Source organism: Geotrypetes seraphini, chromosome 11 (genome assembly GCF_902459505.1).
Source record: "Geotrypetes seraphini chromosome 11, aGeoSer1.1, whole genome shotgun sequence".
NCBI classification, from domain to species: domain Eukaryota; kingdom Metazoa; phylum Chordata; class Amphibia; order Gymnophiona; family Dermophiidae; genus Geotrypetes; species Geotrypetes seraphini.
The window spans coordinates 12,451,601-12,472,671 of NC_047094.1; the positions used below are offsets into that span (position 1 = coordinate 12,451,601).

A 21,071-nucleotide genomic window follows, 5' to 3' on the forward strand; every position below is an offset into this window, starting at 1 on the left:
GTATCAGCCGTTATCTTCATCGGTCCATTATACTTATAACTTATGACACCTTTTTAATTCAATCATTTTTTCATTGTTTCTTTCTCTTTTTCACATCGGAATTAAAAACTTATCTTTAGTAGATGCATCATCCTTCCCAACGTCAGTTCACATTTCACACTCCTCTTCAGGGTCAAGATGCAATATTGTGAACCTTAAATATATGTATACACTTCTCCCTCTGTATTTGCGGTTTCAGCATTCGCGGTTTCGATTATTCACAGTTTTTAGCTTGCGGGCTCCTCCCACCCCCAATTGCATCAGCTTGCATACAGAAATCGCTGATTCCAAGCATTTACAGAGAAAATCGCTGATTCCCAGCACTTTCTTCACTGTGCTTTGCCTCTCCTTCACGAACAGGCCAGGTCTCCCGCCATGTTATTCGCGGTTTCACCATATTTACGATGGTTTTTAACAGAAAACAGCGAATAACATATGAAAAAGTTGTTCACGTTTTTTTTCTGTATTTGCGGTTCTGTTAATCCCCTATCACAGCGAATACGGAGGGAGAAGTGATGAAACTGCTCCTTACCGATGAACTGAAGCACAGCAACTGAAGCAGTACTGCCACGGCACCTCTCCGGTCTCATCTCTTGAAAGTTATCAGCTGATTCCACACAAACCCGATATCCAATGCCATGACAGAAGCTCTAAACCGGTGAAATTACGCCAACGACATCCATTCTAGTTCTTCATTTGACCCTGCGAGGTTACCAATGGAATTTAGAATTAAATTTAAAATCCTGATGCTGGCACATAGGGCATTTTTTGAGTTACAACCATTATATCTCTCTAATCTAGTGTTATTTTACCCACCTAGTCACTTGTTGAGATCTGTAAATGACAATGGAGTAGCTGTTCCCCATATCTCAAAGGCTCATCTTGCCTCAACCAGAAATGGTGCATTTTTCTACTTGGTTCCAATATTGTGGAACAATTTACCAGTAGAGTTAAGGAAGGATCATTTAAAAAATTTAAGAGACATCTAAAAGCCCATTTTTTTTCCCAAATGGCTCTCCCGAATTGAAGAATGGAATGGGGACCGCAATCTACCTTAATTTGTATTAATTTGTACTGATTCGTGTTGATTTGGATTTATTTATTTCATAGAACAGTTTTAGTGGATATGCTTTAGAAATGTTCATTTCTTTGATGTTCTCAAGCTCTGTGAAGTGGGCTGTGCTGGGAGTTGTATTAAGGGTTCATAGACAAAACCGCAGAAGACAAAGGCGCACGCCGACAACTGAGCGCAAGACGGAGGCGCACGCCGAAGAAAATGACAGTTTTTAGGGGCTCTGACGAGGGGTTTTGTTGGGGAGCCCCCCCCACTTTACTTAATACAGATCACGGCGGCGTTGTGGGTGGTTTGGGGGGTTGTAACCCCCCCTCATTATACTGTAAACTTAACTTTTTCCCAGTTTTTAGGGAAAAAGTGAAGTTTTCAGTAAAATGTGGGGGGTTACAACCCCCAAATCCCCTACAATGCCCCCACAACGTGGTGCAATCTGTATAAAGTAAAGTGGGGGGGTTCCCCCACACACACCCCCGTCGGAGCCCCTAAAAACTGTTATTTTCTTTGGCGCGCGCCTCCACACTGCGCTCAGTTGTTGGCACGCACCTTTGTCTTCCGCGGTTTTGACCTGACACCTTATTAAGACCTGCACTAAAATATGACTGTTTGCTATCAGGCCGCTTCAGAGACTTTTCTATCTCAAATTTGTTTTATTTTATTTTTAATTTTCTATTTCTTTGATTTTTGATCTTGGAAATGTATTACATATTTTTATTTTAATCAGGTACTTTAGCAAGATTGTGAGCCTTCGGGACAGATAGGGTCGTTTTTCTCAAGTACCTAATTTCATTTTAGTTTGTTACTTTGTAAACCGCTTAGGTCAGTAAAATGCAGGAGCGGTAGATCAAATCTTAAATAAACATAAACATGTTAAAAAAACCCTCTTTTTCTGTGCCATGTTTTTGCACGATTTAATACCCCTACTCAATCCCTCTCTGCGTTACTTAGCCAGTATCCTGCTTCAATCTAGCTCATGGTAAATTTCTGCATCCCCTTTGGCCTGGTATTTGGGGAATAATTAAGAACGCAAAATATCCCATGCTGAGTCAGAAGAATGGTTCGTCAAACCCAGCATCCTGCTTCCAGCAGTGGCCTCTCCTGGTGCACAGAAAGCTCTTAATGGGGGAGGCAATTTCTTGTGTGCTTACTTGCAGAAGTAGGAGATGGTGATCCCACCTCTGCCTGTCTAATAATTAATTGTGAATAGATCTGTCTGCCAGATACCTGTTCAGACCTTTGTAGCATTCAGACTAGACCAATAGTCTTAAGTACATCCTCTGATGACAAATTCCAATGCTTAAAATTGTGTATTGACTGGAAGCCCCACCCCCACCCTTTAATAGATCTGTTTACGTTGCATAGGGAGAGGTAACGCCAGTAGGAAAAAGAAGGTATTGATGCCCCTGTATAAGACTCCGGTGAGACTTCATTTAGAATATTGTGTACAATTCTGGAGGCCGCACCTTCAAAAAGATATAAAAAGGATGGAGTCGATCCAGAGGAAGGCTACTAAAAATGGTGCATGGTCATCGTCATAAGGCCTGTGGGGACAGACTTAAAGATTTCAATCTGTATACTTTGGAGGAAAGGCGGGAGAGGGGAGATATGATAGAGATGTTTAAATACCTACGCGATGTACATGGGCATGAGTCGAGTCTCTTTCATTTGAAAGGAAACTCTGCAATGAGAGAGCATAAGACGAAGTTAAGAGGTGATAGACTCCAGAGTGATCTAAGGAAATACTTTTTTGCAGAAAGGGTGGTAGATGCATGGAACAGCCTCCCGGAAGAGGTGGTGGAGACAGAGACTTTGTCTAAATTCAAGAGGGCCTGGGATAGGCAAGTGATCTCTTAGAGAAAGAGATAATGGTTACTGCCGATGGGCAGACTGGATGGGCCATTTGGCCTTTATCTGCTATCATGTTTCTATATGTTGCTATATTTTAAAATCTATCGCTGGCTAGTTATGAAGGGACCGCTACTCATAGTATTATCTGAAGGGTAAATATCTATTACTCTCCTTACTTAATCATTTTGCAGACCTCCCATGTATAATACCATATAGGGATAGGGCAGTGGATTATCAACCTTGAATGGAATTAGGTATAAAGTTGGCATCAGTGTGAGTTGTATAAGCATCAGCTCATGAGCAAGGGGGGGGGATTTGGGGGGAATCCAAATGAGAATATTTTTCAAAAAACAAAGACAGAATCCTGCACTGTAATGGAACTTTGAAAACATCATAGCTAGCAAACCATATGTCTTCATAATCTAATTGCAGTTTAAAGTTGTACAGAACCATTCAGCCCTGTCTTAATAATTGTGTGTGTGTGTGGGGAGGGGGGGGGGTAGGGTTTTTTTATTTCATTCCTGATGAGATATTAAGATTATAAAATTGAACTTTATACATATGAGGGCCAGATTTTATATAGGGCGCCTACAATGCCAACGCCAATCAGACGGGTACGCAGCGCAATTCACCGTATATAGAATCACACTCAGGCCCTGATTCTATAAAGTCCACCTAAAGTTAGTTACCAATATCACCACTGATTCTACACGGACGTCCAAGGATGTCTCAGTCACCATCAAACAAAGACCGATCACTGCTGCTGTGTTCCCAATCGCCAACGTAGGGCTGCGAGACAGTGACACTCGAGAGAGCAGATAGAAGAAAAAACGACGCCTTCCAGCTGTGGTGCTGGAAAAGACTTCTACGAATGCCGTGGACAGCTAGGATCACCAACAAAGATGCTCTTGATCATATAAACCCAGAGTCGTCCCTGGAAGGCAAGATAACCAGACAGACTCTGGCCTATTTTAGGAGTAATTTAGGAGTAATCATCAGTGCAGACATGAAAACTGCCAATCAAGTGGAGAAGGCTTCATCTAAGGCAAGGCAGATATTGGGTTGTATCAATAGAAGTTTCGTCAGCCAAAAGCCTGAAGTCATAATGCCGTTGTACAGGGCCATGGTGAGACCTCATCTGGAGTACTGTGTGCAATTCTGGAGGCCACATTACAGTAAAGATGTGCGCAGAATTGAATCGGTTCAGCGGACGGCCACCAGGATGATCTCGGAGCTCAAGGGTCTCTCGTATGAAGAGAGACTGAACAAATTGCAGCTCTACACTCTCGAGCAACGTAGGGAGAGGGGAGACATGATCGAAACATTTAAGTACCTCACGGGACGTGTCGAAGTGGAAGATGATATTTTCTTTCTCAAGGGACCCTCGGCCACAAGAGGGCACCCGCTCAAACTCAGGGGCGGAAAATTTCATGGCGACACCAGAAAGTATTTCTTCACAGAGAGAGTGGTTGATCATTGGAACAAGCTTCCAGTGCAGGTGATCGAGGCAGACAGCGTGCCAGACTTTAAGAATAAATGGGATACCCCTGTGGGATCCCTACGAGGGTCAAGATAAGAAAATTGGGTCATTAGGGCATAGACAGGGGGTGGGTAAGCAGAGTGGGCAGACTTGATGGGCTGTAGCCCTTTTCTGCCGTCATCTTCTATGTTTCTCTGTTTCTATTTTGGACATGTGATGAGGGCGAATTCACTAGAAAAGAAGGTGTTACTCAGAATGGTCGGTGGTAAAACGAAGCAGGGGAGACCAAAGGCTGGATAGAATTTCTATGAATGTTGGATCTAATATCACCATGGCCAGCAATATAAAAGCCTAATGCGGCTTCATAAAAAGGGTGTGTGTGTGTGGGGTGGGGGTGGGGAGTTAAAATGCTGTTAATAGAATCAGGGCCTAAGTGCTTTGTGGCCCATAGGTATAAACAGGATACACAGCAATTAGCACGCGCACGACGCTTTAGTAAAAGAGTCCTAAAATGAATAATACGCGTACAACGCAGCTTCTCCAATCCCTCTACATGCATTTAAAAAGCCCCCCAAAGACTTTTTCCTAAAGTTACACAGGTTTTCAAGCAGCTACTGACCATCCAATCCTCATCCCCAGCACTATCAGGTAATACAGTGCCCCGCAAACTTTCTCGAGCCACGGTTCGAGGCATCCAGAAGTGCGCGAACGTTGCCGTGATGACGTACGCACACGCACGAAGGCCCTCCAGACGGGCCCTGAGATGCAGAAAAAGGGGGGGGGGGGGCAGCAGGGAAGAGGGCCAGAGAGAAGGAGAGGCGCTGGCATCGGCTGATTGTCTATGGGACGTGCCTCTCTTCCTCCTCAGTGTGCCGCGGCACACCCGAAGTCTCAGGAGGCACACAGTTTGAGATACACTGAGGTAATACCTTAAAAGCTAAAGGCAAAATTTAAAACAGATTCTCTTAATCACAGGAAGCCCATGTAAATTGGCTAGGATAGAGACAGTGGCGTAGCGCGAGTGAGAGGCGCCCCATCTGTCCCCAATCCCCTTTCCCATTATCTTTAGCTGTTCACCGCCGCGAGCAACAAGAGCTTCGACGTACTCCTCGCGACCCCGTCGACTCACCATCCGACGTCACTTGCTATGCGTGGCAACCCGGAAGTGACATCAGCGGGAGAGATGACGTGGTAACGAGGAGCACGTTCTCTTTCCGGTATTTATCGTAGTTGTATTGTAGTTCTCCCCCCTCCTGTCCGTTCTTAGTACGTTCATTATGTGTTTTGTGTTTGTCTGAGTAAAATCGGTCTGTTTATTATTGTTGTTTTTAATTATGTTCTTTACTCCTATTTTATTGTTGTAAAACGCTTGGTATTTGATAAGCGTTCAATCAAATTTACAATAAACTTAGAAACTTAGAGATACAAGGGAAAGGAAGGGGGGCGCACATGTGGCGAGGGGAGGAGTGGGAAGAACCAGGGGGGGGGGCAGAGAGAAGGAGGGGTGCCAGCGCACCCTCCAACATGGCGCCCAGGAAGGGACGCTCCCCCCTGCCCTCCCCCTTACAACACCACTGGATAGAGGAAATGTATTCCCAGACTGCCACCTGCTGCAAAATCTGTGTGTGGCTGCATTACTAATTGTAAAGGAAGTCTAGCAGGTAATAATTGCAGAGTATAGTAATTTTGCAAAAATCTCTTCTGTAAAGAAACACCTAATTTCTTTTTCAGTTGCTGTACCTGGTAAAAAAAACCCCCACCAAAACCCAAACAGGAAAACAGGAAAAAGTTCTCACAACTCCAGAAATTTGGCACTGTAATGAGAAATAAACATTTAACTCTAGGCCTGAATCTCTCGCTCTGGCCTCAATGCAGAAAACCTTAAGCTCCAGTGTACAGTGTTTTAATGCGCGCACTACAAAGTATGATTACTCCCGAAGCAGTATATTAATGGCATGCAAATTACCACTGCATTATAAAAATGTGCATTGTCAGAAAAAAAAAAAAACAGCACACATCATAAGATTAGACGTAACATCGTTTGCTACTTCACAAGCAAATAGTTCCCTTCCTGTCAGTGCATGAGAGGGGATTGACTCATACACTGACAGGACTAGAGATTAAACACACACAGAGCCAGATTCTGTCATCCTCCAATCCCTGACCCACAAACAACCACATTGGTGGTCTAAATGGGTTCCACTCATTCCTGACACCTCCCCAAACTCTCAATCCTGCCCACGTACCTTTAATTTGGAAGGCTGGAACGATGCCCACTCTTTCTCATCTTTGCGCTGTTATCTTGAAAAAATGGCAGTGCTTTATCCCATGTATTGCCTTACTTGCCAGCTTCCCCACGCCTAGTGTCCTCATGTACCATAAAGCAGGGGTGTCAAAGTTCCTCCTTGAGGGCCGCAATCCAGTCGGGTTTTCAGGATTTCCCCCATGAATATGCATGAGATCTATTTGCATACACTGCTTTCATTGTATGCTAATAGATCTCATGCAAATTCATTTGGGAAATCCTGAAAACCCGACTGGATTGCGGCCGAGGAGGGACTTTGACATCCCTGCCATAAAGGGTCAGATGCCAACATTTTTCAAGATGGCGGAACAGAGACAGCGTGAATGAGCACTGCTCCTGATTCCCAACTTAAGAGGTTCATTTGGGGGGGGGGGGTGTCAGGGAACAAAGTCATGGTAGAGAGGCACTTGGATTGCCTCAGTATTGGGTGGGGTTGGGGGGCCAGGGGGAACCACCAGGGCCATTTGCAGGGTTGGAGGATCCAGGAGGGCCAACGGTAATATTTGTGGGGTGGGGGATCCAGGGGCTTTTGGTGAAATTCAGAGATCACCCTCTGCTCTCATACTATATTAGTCTTACACCAATCTGACCTAACCCTATGTGTGATTGCAGGGGGCCGGGGACAATTTCTGTACATTTTAGTCCATCAGGGCTGGGAAAGGCCAAACAGGGCCTACTGGACCATTAGGGATCAGAAGTCTCCCTGGGGCAGAGGGTCCAGGGATAGCCTCCAATTCTACCCAATGGGCCCTATAACCTTTTAATTGGCGGATGGTGAAACGCTGCTTTACGTAACTTGATGTTGAACGAGATCAACAGCGCCAAGTAACAGACGTTTGGAGACGAAGATCTCCCATAAGAGCCATAGAAGACACAGGTTGCTACTGAGCAACAATGCCAAATAAACGGCCAACAATGCCAAATAAACGGCGTGCTAGCTGTTTTAGCGCATGCTAAAATATTAGCACGCTCCAAACGCTAACGCGTCCATAGAATATAATGGACGCATTAGCGTTTAGTGCGCACTAGAACGGCTTGTGCGCCTTAGTAAAAGGACCCCCAAAGGGTTAATTTGTTGCTGCTGCCGCCGCCGCACGACACGAGACTGTGCAATGCTTAGAGCAGCCACTTTTCAATTTGGTTCTTGGCATTTTGCACTTTTTCCATTAATCATGCCCTTTTGCAACAACAAAAAAAAATGTGCACTTTAGTGCAGTGGCTCTAGTACTTTGAAGGAAATTAAGCAATTGGGAGTTTTCTCAAGAGAGCAATGCATCACTGAAAGTTAGGGAGCTGTAACATTAGAGGCTAGAATGCACTACAATGTGCCAGCACCATTAATATGTATTCCGAGTAAATAGGTCCCATTGCACAGAACGGGACCTAAAGTAAAGTGTGTTAATGCGTTTCTGTGATGCCTTTTAGTAAATCCAGCCATGGAGCTTCTCATTAATGACTTTCTCCAGTAAGGCAGAGAATGCAGACTTAGCAAGCTGGACAGTCATTTCTCACAGCAGAAGTACCGGAGAGGAAGGGACAAAGTTAAGCCTAATAAGGGCAACAATGTGGAGGAGCAAGTAGTCAGATGATAAGAGAAATAAAGCTTCCATTATAATGGGTGTAAGAAATATGCAAAAACCACGTAAGCAAATAGTGGTGCACATATGAAGGTACCAGAGGCAGAGCTGAATTACAGTTAGAGGAAAATATTCATATCTATGCAAAACAGTGGAGAAACTGCTGAGAAAGCATAGGTCCACTAAAACAGCTGTGGCACCAACCGGTGGGGGTTGGGGGGGCCTGGGGGCCACTATGGGGAGGTGACTGCAGGAGGAGTTGGGAAATTCCAAAAAAAAAAACCCCAACAAAATCTCAAATACAGTGCCTTTGTAATGTGCTGTGTGTTGGTCCCCAGTACTAGAGACTGGTAGCATGCCATCTGCATGTCAAACCAACCCAATCTCTTTCTGAAGGGAGAGCAACAGAGGGATTAGTGACTATGGAGTTTAAAGTTTCAGTATTGTACTGCAGAAACAGCTGGGTATGAAACTTGCGCAGACGGGGAAGGACAAAGCATCAGCTCCAGCTTGATAACAAGTTGCAAAGGGTAGTGAAGAATCTGCTTGTGAACGGTGCAAAAGCAGCAGATTTTCATCTGGCAAGATCATGGTTGTGAAATATGTATGCAGTCACTTTGCCTACCATGATGCAGGTCTATAATTCACAAAATAAATGCAGAAATAATTACAAATAAAAAAAACAAACCAACCCTAGGGTTAAAGCCATGGTCCTCCCCACTAGCAATCTGCAGTTTAGAGCTGGAAAAAGTTTGCAGGAATCCTCAAGTGCCCAAAGCCCATTTTGACACTAAAACACCCTTTACACATTTTTGGTGGGTCTGGCTGGGGATGCGGCCATGCTTAACTCATGAGAAGAGAATTCATTGCGCCCCACCCCATTTACCCTGCAGCATTGCTAAATGGTGAAAAGATCGGAGCTACTCGGTATCCTCTAAGGACTCTCCAGTTGCATTTTGCAGCGTGCACTGCTGAAAAGCCAACATTACTGGGGGGGGGGGGTGCACTGGGGGAAGTCCTCGCTCTCCAATGTGCTATGATTCAGCGGCCGGCGCAGGCGCAGTGCGGCCGAACTGCTGCCCCTTTTTTTCGCCTTTGCTGCAGCCTGGACCGAGCCGGCGAGGCAGTGACGCGCAGCCAATCAGAGGGCGCCTTTCCGAAGGTTACCATTTATGGCAGGAGCCGTCGAGCTCGTGCTGGATAAAACCCGCCGCGCGCCGCACTTCGGGGCTTCCTGTCTTTGGCGCGTGCTGCAGCAGCTGCTCAGGGTGTGTTTCGCGAGCTTCCTCCCCCGGCTGACAAGGTGAGAGATGCGGCTGGGTGGACGCGAGGGGGGCAGCGGTTGGGCGCGGGCGGGCGGTTGCATGCGCCGGGTGTCGGCAGGGTGGGCGCGATCGGGCAACGTTTGTGCCGTGGCTGGGGGCGCGCGGGAGTGCGGTATCGCTGCCGAGGGGGGTGCGATCCCGCCGTTCTTGCGATCCTGCATTGAGCGGTGCATGCACGCAGGAGTGCGGCGGGGTGGGTGGAATGGGATGTTAAAAGATCGGGGTTCAGCTGTAATAATGTGTATATTTAGTCTGAAACCCGTTCCGAACTCGTTGGGGGGAGGGGAACGGGATAGAAAACGCATTAAATAAATAAAAAGTGTATAACTGATTACAATCGATCGCCTGCCCCCAAAATGTGGGGGTTGGGTGTGATAGAGGGCGTTTTCGTACCGTTGTTAGCTTATGTGACTTGGCTAAGTGCAAGCGCCCCCCCCCCCTCCTCCCGAATTATATACGTTTAAATCTTGGGGAGTGTTTTTTTTCTGTTGTAAAGACTTAACTGAAAGGTTTTATGGCTCTGGCCGTCTCAAACCAAGGGTTTATCTCCAGGCTGGCAGGTGCTGTTCAGAGGTGTGCCGGGAGTTGTAGTTAAATGTCTCCTTTGGGGTCGGGCTGGCTATTGGCGGCTGACTGGGTGTGGGACTAAAAGTCCCAGAGTGCCATGCGCCCAGTTTGCCGGGGAGGAAGCTGCGTGCCTGTCGTAGAGCCGCATGTTAATAGTTTGTCCTGTGAATGAATGAGCCTTTTAAAGGTCTGACTTGAGCTTGAAATTATGGTCAGCTCTAGGACTGGTGAGTTTGTTTTAAATCTTTTCCAAGGAGAGGATGGAATGTGTGTTTTTTCTTTTTAATGTACTGGAACCTTAGAAAGGGATGGCGATATCGCACTTAAGTGTGTATATAAATATTTGGTCTCACTTGAGGATTTGAGATTTTTGTCTTGCACTTGGATTGATCACTCTCGGAGACTCTCTCTATAGTGGAGGTGTATGTGGCTCTGATCTACAGATTGTGCATGCCCCACCCCCTGCCTCTGTAAAACTGGTCTAACCATTGCCTTTTATGGTAATAGTCAGACTGAACTAGGGACTTCCTTTTGTTGCAAATCTGTGCCCAAGTTAACTATACAAGCCCATACTCCCTCTAGTGGCTGCGCCACCATAAAGCAGAAAGCTGAGTAGGAGGTGCTGGCTTTATACCTACCTAGCCTTCTTGCTTTCATGGGCTTTAATACTATTAATGCACTTGGTATTTACACTTATTTGTATGCCTTTTTTAACCAATAAAGGACACAAATCTGCTGTGCTAGTGGCTAATATTAAAAAACATAATCGAGTATCCAATATCAAATCAAGGTACTACTCGAAACACTTGAATGATTCTATGCTACGAACTGAAGCTGTTTCACACTACCTTTGAAAGCTAATCTAACCACGCTCTAGCTTTTCCAATAAAAAGGTATCCCTTGATTCTTTTTATTTTTTTTACTTATTTCTAAGTATTCAAATAAAATCACACTCTTTGTAAACAGAAAAGAGGAGGTGGGGGTTTTGATATTACTTTAGGATATCTGGTGTTCTGACATAATGTCTCCTTTAATAGATTAAATCAAAATGGAGGATGATATTGCTGCACTGGTTGTTGACAATGGATCTGGAATGTGCAAGGCTGGCTTTGCTGGAGATGATGCACCCCGAGCTGTCTTCCCTTCCATAGTTGGGCGCCCAAGACATCAGGTATGTGACTTAACCTGCTTGCATTTTGTTACTAAAGGACACAATCTATATAGTTTGCCTAGCCATGCAACTTCCTGAGATCTGTCAGGGGTTCCCAAACCTATCCTGGAGAAGCTTTAGCCAATCAGGCTCACTGCATATCCATAGTGAATATGCCTGAGATTGATTAGCATACCAAGAAATATTCTGGAAACTCTTCCAAGAGGCTGTACCACACTTTTTTTCCCTAAACCAAAGGAAAACATCAGTGCTAGCTCCAAATAGAAGCATTACATCTACATCTGTTCCCTTTGTAAGTAACAGATTAAAGGGAAGCGAGAGCTCCTGCAAGCCTCTGCCAGTCTAGTTTAAGATGTTTCATTTTGCCTTCAAAATATTAAAGCTGCTCAGTTTCAGCAGGTATTAAGTTGAGGATATTAACTTTAATGTTTTACATTAATTTAAATATACTACTCAATTATACTGAAACATGTTCTTTCCCCTGTGCAGGGTGTGATGGTTGGCATGGGGCAGAAAGACAGCTATGTTGGTGACGAAGCTCAGAGCAAGAGAGGTATCCTGACCCTGAAATACCCCATCGAACACGGTATTGTCACCAACTGGGATGACATGGAGAAAATCTGGCACCACACCTTCTACAACGAGCTCCGTGTTGCACCTGAGGAACACCCCGTTCTCCTTACAGAGGCTCCCCTGAACCCCAAAGCCAACAGAGAAAAGATGACACAGGTGCATCTTGGGTGTATTTTTTTTTCTTTTTTTGAGCAGCAGCTTTTCTTTCCTGGTCTTTAAGGACTTAGCATTTCTGTTTCTTCTGACATATTTTCATTTACCATTCTCCACAGGGTTCTCTTGTCCTGACCTGAATCTTCTTTCCTGAAATCTTGGAAGGTTTATTTCCTTTTCTTGAGCTATTCCTTTGATAGCTTACCTAACTGCTGTGTTTTTAAAATCACTAACAGTGTGACTCACCATATCTAGTGTTGGACACATTGATCTTAAACAGATTAGTCTGGGTGAATTTTCTGCTTTTTATGGCCACCTGCTTGGCTTTTTTCTCCTTCAAATATACCCCCCCCCAAAAAAAAAAAAAGTATAGATGGGCATGTTGCAAGCAACTGGGAAGACTTCTATGGAATAGATCACATGTGCTAGTATGTCTAGTTTAGCAGTAAAGGGCTAGCACCTACCTGCATGATGTCCTACAGGTTAAATTCTCCAGACCTGTTGTGCATGAGACTTCACAATAGTAAAACTAGCCACAAACGGTTCTAACTTAAAAAAAAAAAATTGTTTACTTGTGTTTAATTCTATTTTCATTCCATCTTTCAGATCATGTTTGAAACCTTCAACACGCCAGCCATGTATGTTGCCATCCAGGCTGTTCTGTCGCTGTATGCTTCTGGTCGTACCACAGGTATTGTGATGGACTCTGGTGATGGTGTTACCCACACGGTGCCCATCTACGAAGGTTATGCCCTGCCCCACGCCATCCTGCGTCTGGACTTGGCTGGCCGTGACCTGACAGACTACCTCATGAAGATTCTGACCGAGAGAGGCTACAGCTTCACCACCACAGCAGAAAGAGAAATTGTGCGTGACATCAAAGAGAAACTGTGCTATGTCGCCTTGGACTTTGAGCAGGAAATGGCCACAGCTGCCTCCTCATCCTCCCTGGAAAAGAGCTACGAGCTTCCTGATGGTCAGGTGATCACCATCGGCAATGAGAGGTTCAGGTGCCCAGAGGCCCTCTTCCAGCCATCCTTCCTTGGTAAGTCATGTTTGTAACTGAAACAAAGCTCATAGCCTCCACTTTCTGTTCCTAAGATAAAGCTGGTTTCTTAATTTTAAACATTCTGTGGTGTCTGCCATACAACTTTTATACTTTGAATTTAAGTTGTGCTAAAACTATAGCATATTAACTAATCTTTGATTCTTTAAATTGAAAATATCAGCATGCTGGTGGGGGAGGGGGGACATATATCCCTGCCCTTCAGAGTAAATGTGCAAAGAACATCTAACCTCTTTCCACAGGTATGGAAAGCTGTGGAATTCATGAAACCACCTACAACTCCATCATGAAGTGTGATGTTGATATCCGTAAGGACCTGTATGCCAATACTGTGCTGTCCGGTGGTACCACCATGTACCCAGGAATTGCAGACAGGATGCAGAAGGAGATTACAGCACTGGCCCCCAGCACAATGAAAATCAAGGTGAGGTTCAAATCTAATAAACTGCTTTCTGTTTATCTTGCATGGATATAGCTCTAATATAAGGCTTCCTCTTGCTTAGTGATGGGTGAATGTAGGGATGATGTAGAAGAGGGGATTGATTAGTTTGGGGGATTTTGCAAGTTCTGGTACAAATTGTCTTGTCCTGGAGTACCACAAGCCAGTTGGGTTCTTGAGATAGCCATAATGAATATGCATGAGGCAGATTTGCCTGCCTGTCACCTCCATTATATGCAAATCTCCCTCATCCATATTCATTAGTGCTATCTCAGATTTGCATATAATGGGAGGTGACAGGCAGGCAAATCTGCCTCGTGCATATTCATTAGGCTATCCTGAAAACTTGGCTGGTGGTCCTCCAAGACAGGGTTGAGAATCACTGATCTTAAACTCTTAAGACAGCAATGTAAACTGCATTTGCATATATTTTTTTTTTTTGGGGGGGGGGTTTCTGCAATAAACACTAAAAGCAGCTAAATTTCAAGGAATGAGGAAAACCAAAGATCTTAAAATATTTTTGTTTTCTCTGCAGATCATTGCCCCACCTGAGCGTAAGTACTCTGTCTGGATTGGTGGCTCCATCCTGGCCTCCTTGTCCACCTTCCAGCAGATGTGGATCAGCAAGCAAGAGTACGATGAGTCTGGACCCTCCATTGTCCACCGCAAATGCTTCTAAAACAGACTTTGCTAAGTTTGCACCTCATCAAATGTTGTTGCGCTGAGAACAAAAAGTTGGCATGGCTTTTCCTGTTTTGATGCTTGACTCAGGATCAAACTGGAATGGGGAAGATGATGGCAAGTGGGTATGGAGCAAAGATTCCCCCGAATTCTGCAGTGCAGCTGAGGACTGACTGTACATTTTTTCCAAGTCATTCCAAATATTGTATAATTGTTGCAGGAAGTTATTTTGCCTCTGTGAAGGCTGCCCAGCCCAAGGGAGCTCATGAATCTAGTGATTTAGTAATGCTTGTATGTGACCTCATGTAATCAACAAGTCTTTGTATTTGTTTTTGCCCTCAATTTCAGACAGCAAGCTTTCTTCTGGTACCTGTGGAAGCTTTACGTTATCAAGAGTTAAGTTGTGCCAGTGCTGGGGAGGGAAGCCACTTGTAAAATTGGAGACTACTTCAAATAAAGTACACTTAGAAGATTTTGACAAGTCTGAGCTTTTTTTTTCTAAAACTCATTGGTCCTTTCCTGCCTGTTCCCAAGTCTTCAAAAGAGGGTTTGGGGAGTCTTAACCCCTTTCTGAAGGAGGGAAGGGCAACAATGTTAAAACTGGTGAATATTGATACTTAGGTAGGAAGATGCACAGAAAATGGCTTTCACTGCCAGTCTGATGCATCAGCTCTCAAGCTGCTATTGCTAGAATACTGCAAAGTTCAATATCCTCCAAATCAGTCTGCATCACTCTACCAGGGGTCTAGTCTAGATGAGGGGTGAGCAGGCCCAAGTCATTGAGGGCTTCAGCAGGTTTGTTTTTTCCAAATCTTTCTCGTATGAATAAAGACTGCTTGCTTCAATGTGCATAAGTCGTGCTTATTCATAGGGGAAAACCTGGCTGCAGCCCTTGGACAGAGTTAACCACCCTCCTCAGTTCATTTAATGAGGCTGGTGTTTGAGCTACAATATGACTTGCTCAGAAAACAACAAAACAATACAAATTTCAAATGGTATATTCACAAAATATGAAAACTATTGAAAACCATTTGCACAATATCAGAAATGGACACTACTTCTATATTCCAACTTTAATTTGATTTAATAGTATAACTGACTTAAAAGTCAACAGTTTTTTTACTATTAAATCCAATTAAGTAGTGAATCTAATTTAAAAAAGTTGGAATATAGAAGTGTCCATTTTTGATATTGTGCAAATGGCTTTCAATAGTTTCATATTTTACTCTGAAAACAAACATGTTTGCCTGGAAATAGTCCAAAATGGTATGAAGATATTGATTACCTGAGTAGCTTACATACTAACAACCTTTAGTGCCTAGTTGAAATTACAATATTGAGGTCTTGTGCAAAGATGAGGCAGGTCATTCATTCATGATAAGGCAGTTGCTGCTTTTTTTAAATCCAGGTGCTAGCACAAGAACTTCTTAAAACTTTCTCCAGTAAAGATTGGCCAAAGCTCTTCTGTGATTAAATTGGATTCTCAGCTGATGGGACATTCCCCCAACAGTGGTTCACACACTAAAGCTAGGGAAAGCCTTATACTATGATGACAAATTGGTACACAATGGCTGTTTGCTACTTGGCGTGCATAGAAACTTGGTCTGGTTGCCTGAAGCTGCAGCAATAAGGGTTGGCAACCTGGACTCCCCGGCTACAATTCAGGTAAGATGTATAATGGCACACAATATACCTTATCCCCCTCCCCATCAGACTAGAGTGGGACATAGCTCTTCTCTCCCCATCAGACTAGAGTGGGACATAGCTCTTCTCTCCCCAATCTCTCTCCCCATCAGACTAGAGTGGGACATAGCTCTTCTCTCCCCATCAGACTAGAGTGGGACATAGCTCTTCTCTCCCCAATCTCTCTCCCCATCAGACTAGAGTGAAGAGTCTAATGGGGAGAGAAGAGCTATGTCCCACTCTAGTCTGATGGGGAGAGAGATTGGGGGGGAGAGAAGCTCTTCTCTCCCCCCCTCCCCAATCTCTCTCCCCATCAGACTAGAGTGGGACATAGCTCTTCTCTCCCCATCAGACTAGAGTGGGACATAGCTCTTCTCTCCCCATCAGACTAGAGTGGGACATAGCTCTTCTCTTCCCCCCCCCCAATCTCTCTCCACACAGACTTAAACTAGAAAGTTTTGGAAGAGGGCTACACTTTGGCTTGTATGTCCCCTTGGACAATAGGCTTATACTACCCTAAAACTGGACACTAAAATCCTCTTCAGGAACTGGAGCTGTTAGGAACTTGTGTACAGCAGAATTCATATGACAATTCCCCCTACAGGGCACATCTTTAGAGCATTTAGTATGCTAAGGACCAAAAATGTCCTTTATGGTCTTGCATCCTTGCGGGTGAGATGCATACTGATAAGTCAAAATCCCAAGTTTAACTTGGGACTTAAACTATTCTGAGGCCTAGGGATAATCATTGGGATAATCTGAAGTAGCTGTTAGGGGTTTTTCTCTTGTTTTGTTAAATTCTTTCAAACGCATGCTTTCAGGTTAGCAAGGCTTCTAAAACCAAGTCACATGTTGAAAGATTTACTTAGATCACCTACCCTTATCCCTATTTCATATGGGGTAAGCTAATATTTGGGTTTTTTACACTTTCATGGTTCACCTAAAGTGGTTTGCAATGCTTTAAAGACTATTCAAGTCTTACTAAAACTTGATATTCTGCTTATCAAACACAAGTGATATAAACAGGGTTATGTAGATTTAACACATGGACTTATTGGTGCAGGGGGAGAACTACATGTCAAAATAGGACAGCCATTTAGGGGTTGTACAATAGGAGGGGGGACCTGTCTGTAAATTAGTTGTAAAACAGTTTAAATTAGAGCTAAATCTGTCCCAATAGGCTCACAATAGAGTGGTACCTAAGGCAGTGGAGGGATTAAGTGACTTTGCACAGAGGCATGAGGTGTAGATTGGGATTGAACTTGCAACCTTGAACTGCCCAGGCAGTGGTTCTAACCACTAGGCAACACTCCCTTGGTCTCTTACTGCCTTAAGTGCTACAACTAGGTAAGATGTTCAAATTACCCTTAATGAATATGCATGAGCTGTGCCATGCCTGTTACCTACTTTTGTAGATGGAGTAGCCTGAAAATATGACCTTTTGCCATCCCTTGAGGACCAAGATCTTCACCCCTTTTCTCTTTGTGGCAGGTGTCAACTGCAGTTAGTAGAGCATAATTGTAATATTATAAATGCACTCATTTACCCATGGCTGAACTTAGCTTGTGCATTTAACAAGCCTGGTGGACCCCAGACTCGCCATCCAGAGAGGACAATGCTAGCAAAGCTGATGATCCCCCCTCCCCCCCTATGATCTGAAATGGGTCACAGGCTATTCTGCCTTCCTACAGTACAGCCAAAGCAGGTTATACATTTTTATCAGAGGCAGATAAAGATTTTTGGCCTGGGATAACAGAGGGTTAAAGGACTTACCCAGGCTCACAAGTTGACATGGGAAACACCTGGCCTTTCTTGGTTCTCAGCCCACTGTTAACATCCTGTCACCCTTTATTTTTTATTCGCACCATCTGACAAAAGTGTAGACTGGAAGTGAGGGGAATTGCAAAATACTTTTGATTTAATCTGTCTTTCCTGGGCTTGGAAGCCTATAAGGCCATAAATACATGAAAGCTATATACTACCAAAAATACAAGTACAGAATCTCAAAATAACAATTGCCAGTACATAAGTGGCATGGACCTGGGCTATATTCATTTAAAATGGGCATTTATAGTCTGCTTAGCTGCAAAGTTCTAGGTAGATGATGAGCAAAACAAGAGAAAATACATACAAGATGGCATAACACTAACTTCACATAATGGCATGAGTGCAGTAGCAAGGAGTAATATATAAGCAAATGTAATTAAGGAACACCCCCTCCTGTGAAAAATCTTTTGTAAAGGCCCAAAAACCTATCTCATTGGAAAATACCTTCCCCACCCACCCCACAAACAGGCTACGACCACCAGAAAACAAACCATGTCTCCTATCTCAATAGATGACCAAGCACTTGACAAAAAGAGACACACATACCAGAACCAGTCATTACTTTCTAAATTGGTTCTCACCTAAAAGTATATTGGGGAAAAAAACCCAACTGCCTCTTTTACAAAGCTGCACGGCAATGGCCCCGAAGCGCTTTAAATCTCTATGGGCTTCGGGGCCATTAGCGCAGAGCAGCCGCTAGCGTGGCTTTGTAAAAGAGGCTGTAAGTTTTGTTTGTAATAAATGCCTAAACCTGAGTAATTTTTGTATTTAGAAAAAGTGCATGTGTAGCACGGAGAAGTTGTTCAGGCCTGGCCTTGCTTTTTGTGGATGGATTTAAATTGCACTTTTAGGAAAACCAGGATGTTAACAAAAGGCTTTCCTACTACATTGTAGCCAAATCCAGATTAAGTCCTGCTAAATGTTTACAGATCGTGGTAGGAGCCGTCCACTAGTAAGATGTGTATACAAACAATAAAATGTCAGATGAAGACCATATGGCCTATCCAATCTACCCAGCCACACCAGCTTTATAGTCTGCCCATCTCCATTAAGTCATCTATTCTTGTCCCATGCCTTAAATTCTCATACTATCCTTACCTTCACTGAGAGGCCGTTCTGTGCATCCACCAGCCTTTCTGCAAAAAAATATTTAAGTAACCTACTCCCTTTCATTTTCATTCCATAACTTCCTTTGTGTTGATGACAGTTTCCTCCTGTGTAATCCTGTTCTGTCTCACCCCTGCCCCCACTTGAACTTCATGTTTCCTTCCCCGAGCTCTGGGCCGTGTCTAGAATGCCTCTGCACATGTGTGGATGCTGATGTGATGTCATCATGCTCATGCATGCATGTGATGTCATCGCATTGATATCCACCTATGCGCAGATGCCTTCCAGATGTGGCCGCGAACTTGGGGACCTTCCAAAATCCAGACAAACTGCAGACAAATATCGTCCTACTTGGGGCCATGACACCAATAACACCTCATGATATTCATTCCTACCAGAACACCTGGCCTTGGGCACATGTGCAGAACCCAGATAAGCCCTATGAAATACAGGACCATAAACTAAAAGTTCTAATATATACAAACAAAACCATAAGATGCCAGGCTCTGCATGTGGTACAACACCAGATAAATAGAAAGAAATACATTTCTTCCTGAACAGTGCAAAATATAGACAACAGATTTTAATTCTGAAAATTAACACACTTCAATCACTAAATTGAAAATAAAATCACTTTTCTTACCTTTGTTTTCTGGTGATTTTATTTTTCTACTCATCTTTTTCCAGTCTCTGGTTGTATTTCCTTCTGTCTTATATATATTGTATTTACAGTAGTACATGAAAGGAATTCAAGTGTATGTTTTATGAGATCGTTTTAAATTTCTATGTTACACTTGTGGATGTATGAAAATGAATAAAAAACTTTAAAATAATTAAAAAAATATATATATTTCCTTCTGTCTGTGTTCTTAACTGTGTTTCCATGGCCTTCTTATCCAATAGCTGTTTTTTTCTCCTTCATTTTCTGTGGATAGGTTGAACTGCTGTAGGGTAACTAGATGTCCAGTTTCCCTGGACAAAAGTTGTTAAATTGAAAAGCTGCCTGGACTTCTGACAGAGTCCTTAAAAAGAGGACCTGTCCGGAGAAATCCGGACATCTGGTAACCCTACTGTGCATTTTTTTTCTTTGGAGGCATTTAATCTAATCTAATCTTCATTTTATATACTGAATCTACTCCCTAAGGAGCTTGACTCGGTTTACAGTTCGTTAAAAAATGAAACATAACAGAAATTGGTTAGATTAGATCAGTGGTCTCAAACTCAAACCCTTTGCAGGGCCACATTTTGGATTTGTAGGTACTCGGAGGACCGCAGGAAAAAATAGTTCATGTCTTATTAAAGAAATGACAATTTTGCATGAGGTAAAACTCTTTGTAGTTTATCAATCTTTCCTTTTGGCTAAGTCTTAATAATAATATTGTCATTTATAGCTAAAGAGACATATGATCAAGAAACTGTTTTATTTTACTTTTGTAATTATGGTAAACATACTGAGGGCCTCAAAATAGTACCTGGTGGGCCGCATGTGGCCCCCGAGCTGCGAGTTTGAGACCACTGGATTAGATGGATGGAAAACATTAGAAAAAAGTATGTTGAATTGCTTAAAATTACTTTACCACAGCTAAAATCAAATTAACCAGGTTTTTAAACTTTTTCAAAATGGAAATAATTGATCTACCAGTCTTAGAGAATCTGGAAGTCCATTCCAAATTCTCACCAATTTAAAAGTAAAAGATTTACTAAGCTTCCCAGTGCACTTCTTCGAAGGAATTAATAAACGGATGGACAAAGGAGACCCCATAGACATCATATATCTAGATTTCCAAAAAGCCTTTTAACAAGGTGCCCCATGAATGCCTACTCCAGAAAATGAAGAACCATGGGGTGGAAGGAGACGTACATAGATGGATCAGAAACTGGTTGTTGGGTAGGACACAGAGGGTAGGAGTGAAGGGCCACTACTTGGACTGGAGGAGGGTAATGAGTGGGGTCCCGCAGGGCTCAGTGCTCGGGCTGCTGCTATTTAATATATTCATAAATGATCTAGAATCAGGGACGAAGTGTGAGATAATAAAATTTGCAGACGACACCAAACTATTTAGTCGAGCTCGGACTAAAGAGGACTGCGAAGAATTGCAAAGGGACTTGAACAAACTAGGAGAATGGGCGACGAGATGGCAGATGAAGTTCAATGTTG

General features: G+C 43.5%; 1 protein-coding gene across 1 annotated transcript; it reads left to right on the top strand.

Moving 5' to 3' along the window:
• The first annotated feature begins 9,472 nt into the window (after positions 1 to 9,472).
• On the top strand, positions 9,473 to 14,772 carry ACTB (actin beta). The gene is made up of 6 exons (XM_033962531.1): positions 9,473 to 9,624; positions 11,251 to 11,384; positions 11,874 to 12,113; positions 12,717 to 13,155; positions 13,419 to 13,600; positions 14,151 to 14,772. The coding sequence occupies exons 2-6, from the start codon at positions 11,262 to 11,264 to the stop codon at positions 14,292 to 14,294; spliced, it is 1,128 nt and encodes a 375-aa protein (XP_033818422.1). The 5' UTR covers positions 9,473 to 9,624; positions 11,251 to 11,261; the 3' UTR covers positions 14,295 to 14,772.
• The last annotated feature ends 6,299 nt before the right edge of the window (positions 14,773 to 21,071 follow it).

Excerpts from the sequence above, each read along its gene's own strand:
- ACTB (XM_033962531.1), top strand. The coding sequence starts at position 11,262 with ATGGAGGATGATATTGCTGCACTGGTTGTTGACAATGGATCTGGAATG. Across the intron at positions 11,385-11,873 it reads TTGGGCGCCCAAGACATCAG|GGTGTGATGGTTGGCATGGG; the intron begins GTATGTGACTTA and ends TCCCCTGTGCAG. Across the intron at positions 13,601-14,150 it reads CCAGCACAATGAAAATCAAG|ATCATTGCCCCACCTGAGCG; the intron begins GTGAGGTTCAAA and ends TTTTCTCTGCAG.